Source organism: Chrysemys picta, chromosome 12 (assembly GCF_011386835.1).
Source record: "Chrysemys picta bellii isolate R12L10 chromosome 12, ASM1138683v2, whole genome shotgun sequence".
NCBI lineage: Eukaryota > Metazoa > Chordata > Testudines > Emydidae > Chrysemys > Chrysemys picta.
This window is the reverse complement of record NC_088802.1, coordinates 13,528,736-13,546,356: the sequence shown is the minus strand read 5'-3', so window position 1 is coordinate 13,546,356 and position 17,621 is coordinate 13,528,736. Positions and strand designations below refer to the sequence as shown.

General features: G+C 54.3%; 2 protein-coding genes across 3 annotated transcripts in view; both read left to right on the top strand.

Annotated features, from left to right (window-relative positions):
• Positions 1 to 17,621, top strand: part of LOC101950089 (zinc finger protein 420-like) — a 124,606-nt gene that overhangs the window by 66,436 nt on the left and 40,549 nt on the right. The gene's annotated exons all lie outside the window — the stretch shown is intronic.
• Positions 4,606 to 14,938, top strand: LOC112060878 (zinc finger protein 239-like). 2 transcript variants are annotated; one of them, XM_065565081.1, is made up of 4 exons: positions 4,606 to 4,769; positions 10,348 to 10,435; positions 10,911 to 11,024; positions 11,393 to 14,938. In XM_065565081.1, the coding sequence occupies exon 4, from the start codon at positions 11,470 to 11,472 to the stop codon at positions 12,319 to 12,321; it is 852 nt and encodes a 283-aa protein (XP_065421153.1). In that variant the 5' UTR covers positions 4,606 to 4,769; positions 10,348 to 10,435; positions 10,911 to 11,024; positions 11,393 to 11,469; the 3' UTR covers positions 12,322 to 14,938. The 2 variants fall into 2 exon arrangements, with proteins under 2 accessions (XP_065421153.1, XP_042702404.2); XM_042846470.2 differs by lacking the exons at positions 4,606 to 4,769; positions 10,348 to 10,435; positions 10,911 to 11,024 and having other exon boundaries at positions 11,265 to 14,938.

The following is a 17,621-nucleotide window of genomic DNA, read 5'->3' as shown; positions in this document are numbered from 1 at the left end:
TAGGGAGCTGGGGGGGGGTGCGGTGGGGGTATTCATGAGGTGAAGGCAGTGTCGGTTGCTGTCACAGTGGCAGGGTGCTGGCACAAGCCCAGAACGCAACAACAGGCATCAGTCAGGGCCTACGTGTGGGACCCCTTCCCCTGGGTGGGTGGGATCTGGCAGCAATCTATCAGCTGTGGATGCAGGGGAATGGACCAATTGGGAAGGTGACCAATCAGGGCTGTTTCTGAGCTGCAGTCTGTCTGCTCTGCAAAACCCCCCAACATTTGCTGTTATGGGAAAACCCCGCTCAGACAGAGAAAGCAGGCTCATAAAAGAGGCTCTGTCTGGGAAAACCCAGATGTATGGTAACCCTATTTGTTACTGAAATATGTCATCGTTCTGGGGAACGCCCACAGACTAACTCCTCAGAGACGACAAAGGACCGACAGGCGGTGTTAGAAAGCTATCATCTGGCCGTCGACCAATAGGAAGAAGAGGATAAACAAAGACATTTACAGTTCATCTGAAGGACAGTTTGAAGCTCACATAGGCCATGGAATTGCCTGACTCCATGACTCAGCAAAGACTTTTCCATTATAAAGGGTCTGAGTATAAGAAGGGGGGGAAAAAGGCCTCTGGCCACCTCTGCTCCCCTATCTCTACTTACAGTAGCAAGATCACTTGAAATACAACAGGAGCATCATTGAACTCGGGAGAGTAGTCCTAGTTGGAAGGCTTTCCAGTGAGCACGGACTGCTGAAAGCTTTTGGGTGAGAGAAATTCCTTTTGCTTGTAAGGGTACGTCAACACTCCAAACTTAAGCTGACCTGTGTTAGGTTGACTTGTAACCACTCCAGTAATGACTGCGGTAGACTATGTCCACACTATTCTTCTTGGATCGGTGGGGCGCGTCCTAACCAGGAGCACTTCCACCGACCTAAGAGGGGCAGTGTGGGGAGCTGAGAGCCCGGTCTCTCAACTCCAGCAGCAGCTCTCTCCCAGGAATATGGCTGCCCTACAAGTTCTGTGTGAGCTGCCCCCCATCTAGGCCCTGTTCCCTCCCTGGCCTGCCCCCCTCCACTCCCTCTTCCTCATAAAGAGTGAGGGAGGCCACCTTGGGCTTCTGTCCCCCTCTCCCCATCGTACCATTCTCCTCCCAGTTTGACACCAGACCATAGATAACTACTCTGAGTGCAGTCTTTAGTTGTGCACCCACCTTACACTAATTTCATCTACACCAACGAATTCCTCCCTGATGATCAGAACTGAGTCTAACCCACCTGCCCCCTAGTTACCTCCTCCATCATCGGAAAGCAAAAGTTGTCCCTGACGTGTTTCCAGCACTTATTGCACATTGGGTGCTGTTAGGGTGGCTAGTCGAAAAGGGGACTTGACAATGTCTGGTCAGATCTACTGACCGAACACCCAAAGTTGAATTACTGTGGGTGGGGAGGCACTGGGTCATCACCTTCACCAGCCCCTACTCAGCCAGAGCTGCCCCCTACCTGCATTGGGCGGCTGCAGCTCCCAGCCCCAGCTCCACAGGCAAATCCCTCCTGACCCAGGGCAGGGAGGATGGGAAGAGGAGTGGATGGGGTCAGAGCCTTGGGGGAAGAGGCAGGGCCTTGGGGAGACTAGGAGTGGCAGGGGTGGGACCTTGGGGAGAAGAAGCAGGGCAGGAGAGGTTCTGGCACTCCTGCTGTAGTGTCTGGTTTTAAAATATTACCTGGTTGGCAACCCAAGTTGCTAGGTCAGAGGCTGTGGAAAATATTAACCAACATACAAATATCACTTTTAACAGCAGCAGAGCTACTAGCTAACAATAAATAAATTACAATGATTTTGATGTGTCTATGGGTAAGGGGATTGTTGACCCTTCACTGAAATTTAATGGGGGAGGGAAGCTTTGGTTGACCCTCTCCCAAAAGAAAGGGGAAGGGCCAATGAGAAATAAATACCTTGAGACTAATCCCCAGGGCCAATGGGGAGAGGCTAACACTCTTGGTCAGCCTCGTTAGCAGGGCAGTCTGGCCAATAAGGGAGTCAGGAGCCCATCCTCTGTGTGAGTCTACATGCCAAGCCAAAATCCACGTATATTAGGTTGACTTACAGCCACCACAGTAATTACTGCGGTAGCCGATGTCCACACTACCCTCCTTGGGTCGGTGGGGCGCGTCCTCACCAGGAGCACTTCCACCGACCTAAGAGGGGCAGTGTGGGGAGCTGAGAGCCCAGTCTCTCAGCTCCAGCGGCAGCTCCTTCCTAGGAGCCTGACTGCCCCACAAGCTCTGGGTGGGCTTCACCCCTCTCCACTCCCCATTCCCTGCAAAGAGCAGGGAAAGCCACCTGGGGCTTCTTGTACACCCAGCGTTCCCCTCACGATTTAACACCAGATTATTGAAAGCTACCCTGAGTACAGTCTTTCAACCAGTTGTGCACCCACCTTATAGTAATTTCATTTAGACCAATGAATTCCTCCCTGCTGGCCAGAACTGAGTCTAACTTGGCTGCCCCTAGTTACTTCCCCCACCATCAGAAAGCAGAAGTTGTCCCCGATGCGTTCCCAGCACTTACTGCACATTGGGTGCTGCTAGGGTGGCCAAGTACCCAGTTTTCGACCAGAAAGTCTAGTCAAAAAGGGGACCTAACAGTTTGCGGTCAGATCTACTGACTGGACAACCAAAGTCTAGTTACTGTGGGTGGGGGAGGAGGGGAGGCACTGGGTCATCACTCACACCAGACCCTACTCAACTGGGGCTGCCTCCTACCTGCATTGGGCAGCTGCAATTCCCAGCCCTAGCTCCACAGGCAAGTCCCTCCTGACCCAGGCAGGGAGGGGGAGAAGAGGAGTTGATGGGGGAAGGGCAGAACCTTGGGGAAGAGGTAGAGTTGGGGCAGGGCCTCGGGGGGAAGAGTGGGGCAGGAGTGGGATCTCAGGGGAAAGAGATGGGGCAGGGGAGGTTCCAGCACTCCTGCTGGAGTGTCCGTTTTTTTTTTAATTACCAAGTTGGCAACCGAAGTAGCTAGCTGAGAGGCTGTGAAAAATATGAACAAACATACAAATATAATTTTTCACAGTAGCAGACTTAACTAGCTAGCGATAAATAAATTATGATTTTGATGTGTCTCTGGGTAAGGGAACTATTGGCCCCGCACTGAAACTTAGTGGGGCGGAGCGTTGGTTGGCCCTCCCCTAGCACCAAAAGAAAGGGGAATGGCCAATGGGAAATAAAGATCCTGCGACTGACAATGGGGAGGGGTCAGCACTCCAGGTCAGCTTGATTGACAGGGCAGGCAGGCTAATGAGGGAGTCAGGAACCCAGGGTCCCGTCCTCTGTGTGAGCTGGAGCAGTCCGGAGCCGGGTGTGGTGAGCAGCTGCGGAGAGCGAGGGGGGACCCTGGGCAGTGGGCTTGCAGGCTGGTCTGAGAGGCAGATCATAACTGTGACCAGGGTTGATGTTGGGAAGAAGGGTCCTAACACCTAGAGCATAAGGGCATCTGGCCACGGCCAGAGTAACTGTCCAACCTGCTGCATCTCTGCAGCACAGCCAGGGTCTGGGAGGGAGGCCTGGGACGTGTGAGGAACAGACTGTGAACTCCCTGACATTCCAGAGACGGCTGGTTGTGGTTCATCCCACAGAGCGGGGTGATGTGTTTTCCTTTCACCGTTCCCATTTTTTTATTACTTGCTGCTTAATGAATTGTATTTGTTCTGAACTCTATGCAATAGTCAGGGAAGCATCCAGAGCGGATAGAGCACCCCAGAGTGGGGACACCCTAGACCCTGTCCTGGGGGTCGAGCCCCACAGGAATCCTGGGTCCAGCCTTGCCGGATTACGGGGACTAGAGTGGAAGGGGAGTCCTCAAGGTCATTCAGATCTCTTGGGGAAGGGAGTGGGAGTGAGGACTCAGATCCTTCTGCTATTCGATTCCACCCGGGTGGTGTATAAGCCAGGAAAGTTCTGCACAATAGCGGGACCATTTCCCCACTTACCTCTGTGCATATTTATTGGTTTTTCCTAAATTTACTTAAGTATTTTAGGAAAAAGTGTCAGAGTGGCTACCAGCGAGAGCCACCCACTCTGAGGCCACCAACAATTTTGTCGTGAGAACCCTGGACTAGGTGATCATGATGGCAAAGTCTGTGATGTAAGGGCTTGTCTACACTGGCAAGATTAAAGCGCTGCTGTGGCAGCGCTTGAACGTGGCTTGTGTAGTTGTGGCACAGCAAAAAATCACCTCCATGCGGGGCGTAGCTCCCAGCGAGCACGGCTCCCAGCTAGCAACTGTGAAAAAACAGGATGGGGGTAGGGGTAATAGGCGCATATATTAAAAAAAGTACCCCAAAACAGGACTGTCCCTATAAAAACGGGACATCTGGTCACCCGACTCCCAGGGCTGGTGTGCTGTCTACACTGGCGCTTTACAGAGCTGAAACTTGCAGCGCTCAGGGAGATGTTCTTTTTCACACCCCTGAGTGAGAAAGTTGCAGTGCTGTAAAGGGCCATTGTAGACAAGCCCAAAGAAGCCAGACACAGAGAGGCGAAGCGCAGTGTGTAGGATATCACTAGGACCAGGAGGAGCGGGGTGGGAGGATCGCTGCGGTCAGTCCCGGCAGCAGGAAGTGACTCACAGCCGCAGCGGTGATTCTAGCTCCCAGGCTCCTGGCGAGATCCCCGAGCCCCGGCGGCTGGTGCTAGGAGCCCTGGCTGCAGCCGGGAGAGGGGAATCTCCAGCAGGGCCCTTCCTGCTGCTCCCCAGGGCCCCGCTTGGAGCATGGGTGGCAGGTGTGTAGAAATTTTGGTGGTGCCCAGAACTCACCCCTGCCCAAACTCTGTCCCCCCAAAACTCCGCCCCCCACCTGCCCAAGGCTCTGGGAGGGAGTTTGGGTGGGGCAGGAGGTCTGGGGTGCAGGATGCTGGCTCTGGGAGGGAGTTTGGGGATGGGAGGGGTTGTGGAGGGAGGGGCTGCAGGGGTGGGGCTGGGTTTGGGGTGGGGCTGGGGATGAGAGGTTTGGGGTGTGGGAGGGGGCTCAGGACTATGGCAGAGGGGTGGGGTGAGGGCTGTGGGGTGGGCCTGGGGATGAGGGGTTCATGATGCAGGAGGGGGCTCAGGGTTGGGGCAGACAGTTAGGGTGCAGGGGGATGAGGGCTCTGGCTGGGGATGAGGGGTTGGGGTGTGGGAGGGGCTCAGGGCGAGAGTAGGAGTGTGGGGGTGAGGGCTCTGGCTGGGGATGGGGATGAGGGGTTTGTGGTGTTGGAGGGGGCTCAGGGCTGGGGCAGAGGGTCAGGGTGTGGGGGGATGAGGGCTCTGGATGGGACTGGGGATAAGGTGTTTGGGGTGCTGGAGGGGCTCAGGGCTTGGGTTGAGGGTGTGGTGGGGGGGTGAAAGCTTTGACTGGGGGTGTGGACTCTGGGTGGGGCAGGGCTGGGGATGAGTTTGGGGGGCAGGCAGGCTGCTCCGGGACAGGGGCCAGTGAGGAGGACTCCCCCCAGCCCTTTCCCTGTCGGCAGCAGCAAGCTCTGGGGGAGGAGCCCCCCTTTCCTGCCCCCCCAGCAGCACACTCACCCCCACCACTGTCACTGCATGTGCTCCTAGGGCCCCTCTCAGGTCCAGGAATCTCCCTCGCCTCCCCCGTGGTGGGTGCCGGGGGGGTGCTGCGTGCGCCTCCTCCGCTGCTATTGCCCCTGACTGTAGCCTCACTGGGGGTGAGGGATGGGGCAAGAGCGGTGACTGCGGGTGGGGGGGGGTCCCTGTGCTGCTGGAGGGTCCTGCCGGAAAAGGGAAGGGTCTGAGGGGGAAGGGCAGGCTCACAGTCTGCCCTAGCAGTCGAGATGGGGGGAGCACTAGGACCCTGCGGCAGCAGTTGCTGCAGGGAGGCAATGGATCTCTCTGGGGGCCGGGGATGTGCATGGGGGCAGCAAGGGGCGGGGAGCAAGAGGAGACCCGGCTGGGGAAGGGAGAGCCAAGGGGCAGGGAGAAGGCGGAGGGGTGGGGAAAGATACAATGGCCACTTCCCATCCCCATGGGGTAAGGGAGGGTGAGAGGGCTGCCCAGCAGCCAGCGGGGATTTGTTCCCCTACAAATGGCCAAACCAGCAATGGTGGGTGGGCAGGGTGACCGAATTGGGCAGGACAGTCCCAAAATGCAGAGTTCAAGTCCCAGTCCTGGGCTGAATGACTTTGAGACACCATTTGTCCCGGATTCCCTGTGCCAGGGCTCTGTGCCTGCCCGAGGTTCTGGGGCAGCACCAGCCTGTTCCCTGTGGGTGGGGCTGAGATGGGCCTTAGCCCCGCTTGGCCACAAGGCCCTGCCCCCTGTTCCTCCTCTCTGCCTCCCACCCCCCATTGGCTGGGCCAGAAGCTAGATCAGGGCCACAATAAGAGCCACCCAGTCTGAAATGGGGAACCCCAGACCCTCCACCTGCCCTGGGTGGTGTGCCCTGGGGGGGGTGGGCACATGGGCCAGTGGCTGCTCTCGGGCACCCTTGCCCAGGGCAGGTGGAGGGTCCAGGGCTCCCGGCAGTGGCCCAGGCTCCCTGGGCAGCTCTTACCATGCCATAGCCCGGCTCCAGCTTCTGGCCTGGCCAGGAGGTGGGGCCATGGAGCAGGTGGGGCTTCTGCATGTGTCCCGCTTTTGCCTTTTGAAAAGTGGTCACCCTAGGGATTGGGGGCAGGCAGGAGACTTCCCCTGAAGGGCTGAGAATTTACAAGGCAAATGTCCACCCAGAACACCTCCACCCCCCCCCCCCCCCAGCTCCCAATTTCATATTCGTGTCCAAAGACAATCTCATCACTTGGGGAGTCTGACTCCTGGATTGACAGGACTGAACAGGGGCTGGTCTGATTTCAGAGCAGGATTCGGTGTCCAACCAGAGTCACGGTGAGCCACAAGGAGTGGAATTGGGGTTTGGTTTGGTTCAGTGGCAGTTGGTGTGTTCAGTTCTGGTTTAAGACACCCCAATACAGTTCTGTTACCAGGCAGTGCCTCAGAATTGGGGGGGGGGGGCGGTGGGAGTGAGCCCTGTGGGGTTAATTGAGCTCCCTGGGTCAGTTAATGCTGCCTCCTGCATTGTGGTCTGGGATCCCAGCCTGAGCAGCTACTGTTCACTCCCCCAGTGGGGTCTGTGCTAGGGACAGACCCTCATTAATCCCCCTCTGTGCCCAGCCCAGTGGGCACTTTTGACAGTCCTGGAACTAGTCCCCTGGGGTTCTGCCGACATCAGCTCTTGAACCTGAGCTTCCAGGTGACTGGGGGCAAGGGCTGGGGCTGGGCAGGAAAGTGACTCTGCACAAAGGGCCCCTTTCAGGGACCTGCTGGTGAGTTTGTACCAGACGGGGAGGGGCTCCCCGTGGGTCTGCGGGTCCCAGAGCTGCTGCCCTCAGTGACACAGCCAGGCTCACCCTGGAGAGCAAACGCCCATGGGAATGGGACAGTTCCCAGTTCTCCCAGGGATGGTGAGAGGGACAGAGACAGGAAGGGGAGGGGAGAGTGTGAAAGGAGCAGCAGGAGCAAGAAGTGAGGAGGGAGGTTCCCAGCTCCCAGCTCCCAGCCCTGCCGGGATCCATTCTGTGCATCACCCGGGACAGACTGACTCTCCTGGAACAAGGAGAGGAGCTGACAGAGGAAAAGCCAGTTTCTACCCTGGCTGAGTCCCCGCGCTGCTGGGAGGACGTGCTGCCCTTGGGGCCAATGTCAGGGGGGATCCCCCACAGTGGCTCCTTTGATTCTGCACTTTTCTAGCATTTGTCTTAGAGACTGAAGCCTTTTATTTTATTGAAAGTGAATTTAGTAATGTGGGATCACACCACCGAGGGTTTGGCTCTGGTGGCTACAGTTTCATGCTTAATGGAGTAAAAGTCACCTCTGGTACTTGCTTCAGATTTACGGTCTTTAGGAACATGTAAAGACCAAGGGCAGTGACCACACAGACATTCACAAGTACAAGGTCTAGTCTGTTTCACAACTTTTGTGAAAGTTATGATTACCCAAGCATATACCACTGCTATGAAGACCTATGCACGAGTTAGAAACATAGTTATACTCACATCCTCCTAGATCGGGGTCTCAAACTCAAATGACCATGAGGGCCACATGAGGACTAGTACATTGGCCCGAGGGCCGCATTTACTGACACCTCCCCCCGCCGCCCTTGGTCCCGCCCCCACTCCACCCCTTCCATGAGGCCCCACCCCTGCCCTGCCTCTTCCCACCCCTTCCCTGCCCCCATTCCAACCCCTTCCCTGAAATCCCCACCCCAACTCTGCCCCCTCCCTGCCCCCAGGGGGTGCCGGGGGTGTGTGGGGTGTGGCGGGGGCTCAGGGCAGGGAGTTGGGGTGTGGGGTGCAGGAGGGGTGCAGCAGGGGGTCGAAGTGCAGCAAAGGACTCAGGGCAGGGGGTCGGGGTGCAGCAGGGGGTTCAGGGCAGAGGGTTGAGGTGCAGCAGAGGGCTCAGGGCAGGGGGTCAGGGTGCAGGAGGGGTGCAGCGGGGAGCTCAGGGAAGTGGGTTGGGGTGCAGGAGGGGTGCGGGATGCAGCAGGGGGTCGGGTGCAGCAGGGAGCTCAGGGCAGTGGGTTGGGGTGCAGGAGGGGTGCAGGGTGCAGCAGGGGGCTCGTGGCAGGGGGTTGGAGTGCGGGGTGCAGCAGGGGGTTCAGGACAGGGGGTCGGGGTACAGGAGGGGTGTTGGGTGCGGCAGGAGGTTCAGCTGCAGGAGGGGTTCGGGGGGGTGGGCTCCGGCCCAACGCGCACCGGGGGCAGGGCAGGCTCCCTGCCTGCCTGCCCGCCCTGCCCCCGTGCCGCTCTGGGAAGCCGACGGAATCTGGGGAAGGAGGGGTGCAGGGGTGTGTGTGGCTGTTGCTTCAGGCACCGCCTCCAGCAGCTCCCATTGGCCGCAGTTCCCCGTTCCCAGCCAATGGGAGCTGCTGGGGGTGGTGCCTGAAGCAACAGCCACACACACCCCTGCACCCCCCCACCCCAGGTTCTGTCGGCTTCCCGGAGCGGCGCGGGGCAGGGCAGGCAGGGAGCCTGCCCTGCCCCCGGTGTGCATTGGGCCGGAGCCACTCTAGGTAAATGCTGGAGGAGGGCGGGGGGGCCGCGAGGAGCTCGCAGGCTGCAGAAAATAACCCCATGGGCCGCATGCAGCCCCCGGGCCGCGTGTTTAAGACCCCTGTCCTAGATAGTGTTAGGATCTGTTGGGTCTCTCCTGGATTGATCATCAGTAGAGGGATGGTTCCTGCTGGGGTTTCCCACGGAAAACTCAATTCTCCTAATCTGGGCACCCTCTTTTTTTAATGTGATTCTGACCACACCTACATTCTGCGCATGTTCCTGAAAGTGTCAACCCCCTTTGTTCTTATTGCTCTGCAGTCCCCCAGAAACACAAGGGACCCCAATTTCCATTGGTCAGGTAGGGTCTCTTTATTCTCATTAGCACTGATGCATAACTTACATCCTGTGGTTAAGACACATGTTGAAACACATGTGCCATTACAGCATTTTTGTGATTTAAAATTTATCTTCCGGCTAATTTTTTCACACTATTACCCCCTGGTACATCTTTGCCCATAATCTTGTGGCATCAGGTCATTCTTCGGGGACTTACTTGTGTCATCATTTCTTAGCTCCAAGCTGTAATATGGTTAAGGCAAAAGCTTACAGGCCTCAGCCTGTAGGCCTTGCATTTCACTCCTACTTACTTAGGCCTGGGCTACACTAGCAGGGGGGGTCGAACTAAGATACACAACTTCAGCTATGCTATTTGCGTAGCTGAAGTCGGAGAATCTTAGTTCGACTTACCTGGCCGTCCTCACGGCGGCGAGTTGACTGCTGCGGCTCCCCCGTCGACTCCGCTTACTCCTCCTGTCGAGGTGGAGTACGGGCATCGAGTAGCGGATCGACTTATCGCGTCCAGACGAGACGCGATAAATCGATCCCCGATACATCGAACACTACCCGCCAATCCGGTGAGTAGTATAGACGTACTCTAAGATACCTAATGCATATCTATCCCGTCTAACTACAAATCACTTATACTTTTATAATCCTACAGTTTAACATTTATTTAACATACAATGATTATATGTGACATAACATATTAACTAATCATAATATCACACAATAAATGAACAATCAACGAAATTCATTAGCTACAGGACTGTGTCGCTGGGAGGGTTTAAAAGTGCTCCCCGTGGGTTCATCCCTGGTGGGAGGGGCCGGGTCTATGTTGTGATAAAATGATTGAGGGTTTTCCCAGCGTGGCAGAGTCCAGAGCGTCTGTCTGCAGGGCAAGAGCCTGGAGGGAATCGGGGTGTGACATGGACTCAAGCCCCTTCTGTAACCTCCCCCATCGCCCCTCTCGCCCTGACAGGCTGAGGAATCACATCCACATTTCGCTCCAGATGATCCCGTCTTCCAGGAGACAGGGAAGAGAAATGTCTATGATGGAGTCAGCTCAGGTAGGGGATTTTCAGGGAGCTGCATGGTGTGTGCGTGTGTGGTGGGGGACAGAATGTGATAAACCTGCTGGTACACGTTCAACCTGGGACCTGATTTTCTGAAGAGGGGGACATTCCCCAGTTTTGAAAAAGGAAAAAAAAAAATCCTGGGCAGGGCTGGGAAAACTGACCAGACTCCCAATGCAGGAGTCTGAACCCACTATCTAGAGTCAGAAACCTAATGGACATGCTAATTCATCCCCATCTCTCCAGCTTTCAAAGGGTCAGAAGCAGGGTATTGCCCTGCCTGTATTATTTCTCCTTCACACAGCGTTAATCTACTGTCTTGGGACTAGCTCCACCCATGGGAAGGGTTCTCGGTGCAGCAGCCTTGGATAGAGGCAGGAGTTTAACACCCGAGCTGTGTGTGTCAGCAAGTCTCCAAGAGCACATCTCCATGCACCTTCACCTTGCCTGATTACCCCCCTCTTCACAGGATTCCCCATTCCCAAACCTGACCTGATCGCCCGGCTGGAATGAGGGGAAGAGCCGTGGGTCCCAGATCTCCAGGCTGCCAAGGAAAGAGAGAGCCCAAGAGGTACCTGCACAGGTGAGGAGTCAGGGAAACTGAGACAGAACCATCTGGTGAATGAAGGAAAAAGCTGGGACTCCCAAAATGTGCTGTGAGAGAGAGAGCCCTCAATTTACCTCATCTCACCCAGGTGAGGGCTGCAGTCAGCAGGTGTCATATTATCAAGGCAAATATCAGTCACGGCTTCCCACCCATCCTGTTAGCTGTGGGAATTTCCTCCCTGACTTTACTTCCCTGGGAGTGTTTGGGTGGGATGTGGAGGCAGAATCCAGTGTCTCCATCTCCCCAATAGTTACTGTGTTGTGTTTTCCCTCTTTGCTATTCCCCTTTCTGTCCTTTCTCCCCGGCACAGGCAGTGACTCCTGTCTGGATGCTCTCTCCCCCAGCAGGTGATAGGACAGTGAGTGAGAACAAGGAGGAGAATCATCAGGAGGAAGTTCCTGGGAAAGTGGAATTGCAGGAGATGGTTTTGAGAAGAGCTGAAGGGAATTTTTCCCAGTGCTTGGAACAGGGAAATGCCTGGGGGGATGGACACAGATCAGAGATGCATCTGGGAAACTATCCTAGGAAGAAACTGGATGAATCCATTCAACGTGGCGGAGGATGCAAGGATCCCAAGGAAACCACAGTCCAGCAGACAAGTCACAGTGAAGAGAAACTCTACAAATGCCTTGACTGTGGGAAAAGATTCCGTTTCAGTGCAAACCTTATAATTCATCAGCGAACCCACACTGGAGAGAGACCTTACAAATGCCTTGAGTGTGGGAAAAGCTTTAGTCAGAACTCACCACTTATTACACATCTGAGAAACCAGACAGGAGAGAGACCCTATGGATGCCTTGAGTGTGGGAAAAGCTTTATGGAAAGTTCATCCCTTACGAAACATGGGAGAATCTACACAGTGGAAAGACCCTATAAATGTCTGGAGTGTGGGAAAAGTTTCAGTTTGCTATCAACCCTTAATTCACATCAGAAAACCCACACAGGAGAGAGACCCCATAAATTCTTGGACTGTGGGAAAGGCTTCATTCAGAAGTCACAACTTATTATACACCAGAGAGTGCACACAGGGGAGAGACCATATAAACGCCTTGAGTGTGGGAAGAGCTTCATTAAGAGCTCAGCGCTTACCAAACATCAGAGAATTCACAAGGGTGAGAGACCCTACAAATATCTTGACTGCAGGAGAAGATTCAATTTGACTTCACATTTCAGTGATTTAAATGATAAAGAGACCTTGAACACGGGGGAAGCTTCATTTGGTGCTCCTGGAGTATCAGGCATCCGCAAATCCGCACATGGAAGGAATCTCTGAGATGTTCTCAGTGTGGAAAATGCTCCAATTGGAGCTAACACCATGTTGGACATCGGAGACTCCTCCGCACAGCAGGGAAATTCTCTCAGGGCCTTGACTAGAACTGGCCATGGTGACAAACCCATTTCCTCATTCCCACACACATCAGGGGCATTTGGCTCCCAAGGACCCAGCTGCCCATCACTGGGGTGAGGATCCAACAGCAGCCGAGCATCAGCTGGTCAGTGATCCTCTGGCTCTGCCTGGTCTCAGCAAACCCCAGGCAGAGGAGGAGAAGCCCCCATCAGCCCCTCCCCTCTGCTGCAGCCCTGGCTGCTGAGCTGATGGGACACAGGCGGGGGAAGGAAGAGGGACAAAATCCTCGAGATGCTCTCCCTGCCTGGCTGAAGTTCCCCCCTCTCCCTTCCCCTCCCAGCCAGGATCCCCCTGCCATGGACATGAGGAGAAGAACACTTGGTCCATGCCCCACCTTCACTCTAGACACCTGTCCCCACCCCCCATCTTCCACCAACCCCTGTGCTGTGCTCCCGCACTTAACTGGAGTGTCCCTGGGAGCTGGTAACTCCTCCCCTCCCCAAATCCCCCAGGGTGCTGGGTTCTGGGAGATCAGAGGTTAAGGGACCAGGGTGATGGGTTATGGGAAGGAATGGTGGGGGCTGGTGGATCTGGGAATCAGGGGGAGCTGGGTACTGGGGTATTGAGTGTTTGGGGATCATGGGATAAGAGGTGAAGGAGAGCACTAGGGTAGAGATGTGCTGCCTCATCTCTCTCCTCCTCTGCCCCCTATGCCTTCAGACAGCACCACTGAGAGGGGCTGATTCCCACAGGGCCTTTTCTTGGAAGCCTGGATTTCCCACCTCTGCTACACAGCATCAGCCTCTGAGAGGGAAGCAGCACTGCCTAGTGGATAGAGCACTGGCCTGGGACTCAGGAGACCTAAGCTCTGTTCCCAACTCTGCCAGGAGCTTGCAGGGTGACCTGAGACAAATCTGTGCCTTACAGAGAGGGAATAAATGGGGAGTGATAATATCAGCCTCCGAGCATCTGTCTACGGCAGGAAAAGTGGTTGGGATTATCTAGGGCATCTCCTGTATTCCTCCTCCCCTTTTTCTAGTCTAGACTGACCCTAGCAGTTTATTTCAACCCCACATTAGCAAAGTGATTGTTAGAGTCACTAAGTGCCCCCTTTGCAGTGAGATTGTCTGGGAATGAGACATCCTCTTACTGCTCCAGTTATGCTGAAAAGCATTTAATTTTTGGTGCTGTTTCTCCCTTATACACCAGCATTCAATAGATTCTAAAAGAGCTGGAGCAGGGATAGTAAAGAATGTCGTGTTTTACCTTCTGTGTTATTGGAGAGGGACGGGGTGAGTCCGGGGAATTCCCTCCTGCCCCCATCAACCTCACACATCTTCTCTGACAGAGCAGCCTCTGCCCAAACTGTGGAGAATTTATCCTCTTCCCATTCTACCCCTCCACCTTCATCTGTGTCATTTACCACAGTGTCCTTTGCCCACCATGCTTAGGAATCAGGCTTTGACTTCTTTGATCCTCAGTCAGGACCCTGAGGGCTGGAGAAGAAAATATCACATTCCTGAAGGGGGAATTCAAATGAACCCCAAAGAACAGTATCAGCTTCAACCCCAGCCTCCAACTATTGGTAAAGTGGCATCTGGAGTTTTTCCAGCCAGATCCAGATCATTTGCATATAGGACATTTTTGGTGAGGTTTGTCTTTTTTTCTTTTTTCTTTTATTACAGTGATGCTAAAACTTTTATCAATAACACAGACAAATAATGCGGCGGTGCTGAGGAAAGCAGGTTTAGCCTGCTCAGAAGGAAATGGGTAAAATTGTTCTCCAGATTTTGAGTCTTAAGATTCTCTGGGGTTTCACTTCATGAACGGGAAAGTGGTTTGTAGCCCACCCTGGTTTGTGGGTTTTTCTCTTTTTGGTGAAGGCTGTTCTGTCACGTGTTTGACAGGATGTAGCTCAGATTTCCTGGTGACTTCAAAAGACAAATGGTCATTTGCCAAAATAGTCCTTTCTGATTTTCTTTTCATATTTCCCTAGCTTTTGTCACAAGATTTTCTTGTCCTTTGAACAATTAAAATAATCAGTATTTATCTGCAAAAACACTTGAGGACAAGTGCTGGATACACACTCCGAGAGTCAGAGACTGAAATGGGGAAGGAAGTTACTGCCTGATCCCTGCAGAGATATGAGATATAGTCAGGACGGGGGGAGTGGGGGTAGGTGGATAGGGCCTTGAAAGGGCACTGTTTGCTCTTGTGATCCAGAGAGCTGAGGCTGAGAACTGTGAATTCACTGCACATGTCCCAGAGAGAGAGGAAATGTCCTACAAGTGCTGGGTGAAGTCATCCTTGAACTCTAAAGGGCTACCAATGATGCCCCAAGAGGAGTGATGTGGAGAGGGGTCAGCGACTCCCCATTGCTGAGAGGAGGAGGGAGGGCAAATGCCTCTCATGGATTGTTAGCGCTTTTCTACCAGCTTTAACTTGTTCCTCTTCCCTGGGGCGTATGTGTGGCTGGAGCAGTAATTTGCTGGGCTGTGGCTGAAATGCACCGTGCCAAGCTGGGCGTTGGATTTTGTGGGGACGGAGGATTTAGCTTTTATTTCTTGCTTTGAAAAGAACGAAGTAGAATATAGTTTCTCAAACTCCGAATGTCCCTTTCTTGAATAATAGGGGGGAGGGGGGGGGGAATGGTCTTTAATGGACTCAGATGCTGTCTGGCTGTCACCCATTGATGCAGCAGGGGAAAAGGCTGGTATCATTCTGGGATGTATTAACGTGAGTGTTGTATGTCAGTTGCGGGAGGTCGTTGTCCCGCCTGCTCAGCCCTGGGGAGGCCTCAGCTGGAGTCCTGTGTCCAGTTCTGGGCACCACACTTTAGGAAAGACAAATTGGATTGAGTCCCCAGGAGAGCAACAGAAAATGATCAAAGATTTAGAAAACCCGACCTGTGAAGGAAGGTAAAAGAAGTGGGTCTTAGTCTTGAGAAAAGCAGACTGGTGATGGTCTGCAGCCACGCTAAGGGCTGTTATACAGAGACTGGGGATCAGTTGTGTTCCATTGCCACTGAAGGTAGGATGAGAAGTACAAGTGTTAAACTGCAGCAAGGGAGATTTAGGTTCGATATTAGGAAAACTTTCTAACCATCTGGGTATTTGAGCTCTGGAATAGCTTCCAAGGGAGCATGTAGAATCCCCAGCATTGGAGGTGTGTTGGTGTTTTAAGCCCCTTGGAGGTATTATTTCGCCATTCCTGAGCTCCACACACTGCAGGTTTTGACTCTGACATTTTCTTGGGATGCCCCAGACTGTGAGTCTCCTTGTTACCCACCTTCCTCAGTGTGAGGGAGACGTGCTTCTGCTGAACTGGGTGTCCATCCCCTGTCACTCCCAGCCTTTTAGCTCCCCAGATAAACTCCCCGGGTCTCTGCCAGTCCTTACTTTTGCCTTGCAGGTTCACACTAGGCGCAACCTCGTCCTCCAGCTCCTCTGACATGTCCTTGTGCAGTGTCCAGCCCCTCTCCACTGGACACTCAGAAATTCCCAGGTGAGCTGTCCCCAAAGGGACAATACCAGCTTGTTTGATTCAACTGAGGGTCAGCGCCAATGTAACATCACAGCACTGAGATATAGTGTTAGTGAAAACGAAGAGGAGTTTATCAACAAAGCAATAAGACCAACATATCAAACACCAGGTATATCGCGATTCAGACAGTCTGAGTTTAACCAGTAAAGGTATAAACAAGTCATTGTATGAAATGTTAGTTTGTCCTGACTTTGCTAGTGCTTTTTATTTAGCCTGTTGCAAAGCGAGGCAAATATCTAGATGAGTTGAGGTACCCCCTGAAAGACCTCTGTGTACCTCCAGTGATACGTGCACCCCTGGTTGAGAACCACTGCTATATACAAACAGGACTTCAATTGTGTTCCTTACAATGCTTCATCTACCTATGAACTGTGGGAGAAAGATCACGGGATATACCTTTATCTGACAAAACCGGTTTGCCAACTCTTCCTGGATTCAGACTTTAAAACAGTTTCTGGTATATAAGCGTATTCCTTAAAGATCATCTGCCCACACTTCTTGCAATGATCCTGAGGAACAGTGTGACCTGAGCCTTTATTAGAGACTGCCCATGACCCGTGGTGGATAAATACTATGAAAGCAATGCATGAGGAGTAGTGAGTTTGTCAGGTCCGATAGGCCTTGCCCTCATAGAACAATGCACCCTTTTCCGGTCAACACTGGAGCTCATGTCATACCCATGGGCCGTGGGTAAAACCCCCCCTTTGGGGAGGCTAGCCCCCCGGCCCCACCTCTTCTGCCTGAGGCCCTGCCCCTTCCAGCCCCCCTCACCCACCAGAGCCCCGAGCCATCCCCCCCTCTCCATCATGGCTGGAGGAGCATCGAACCCAGCACCTGCCTGACCCCAAGCTGGCCTGTGCACCAGCACAAGACGCTTGCCCAAGGTGTCCCGACGAGGGACACAGGGAGCAGTGGGAACCTCCGGGGGTGTGAAGGTGGAGTGGGCGAGAGACGAGGGACTCACAAGGCAGCGCGTAGGTGGGAGTCTCGGGGAAGGGGCGAAGCAAGGAGGGGAAGAGGTGGACCGCAGGCAGGACCACCACAGCTCAGGCGTCTGGTGGTGGCTGCGCATGGGGAGGCTAAGCCTATTACCCATGCTCAGAACAGAGCTGCCAATTCTTCAGCTTTTCCGACTCTTTTAGGGGTTGGTAGGGAAAATGTTTCCTCTGCAGTGGAAATCCCTTCTGGCTGGCATTTCCCATTAGGGTTGCCAGGTGTCTGGTTTTCGACCAGGACACCCGGTTGAAAAGGGACCCTGGCGGCTCTGGTCAGCTCTGCCAACCAGGCCGTTAAAAGTGCAGTCAGCAGTGCTGCAGGGCTAAGGCAGGCTAGGCCCTACCTGTCCTGGCACTGCGCTGTGCCCCAGATGGGGCCAGCAGGTCCGGCTCCCAGGTGTGTGTCAGGGGAGCATGAGGTTCTGTGCACTGCCCCTGCCCTGAGCACTGGCTTCTCATTCCCACTGGCCGGGAACTGTGGCCAATGGGAGCTGGGGGCGCAGTGCCTGTGGGCGAGAGTGTGGAGCCATGCCCCCTCTCCCCCCTCCCATAGGAGCCAGACCTGCTGAACGCTTCTGGGGAGCAGTGCAGAGCCAGGATACAATGAGGGGGAAACGGGATAATCCTGAGTGGGCAGAGCACCAGTCCCTGACTCAGAGCAACAGGAGTTTTGCTGCTGACATCCAG

What these genes read in the sequence shown, in the direction of transcription:
- LOC112060878 (XM_042846470.2), top strand. Translation starts at nt 11,377, where the DNA reads ATGCTCTCTCCCCCAGCAGGTGATAGGACAGTGAGTGAGAACAAGGAG.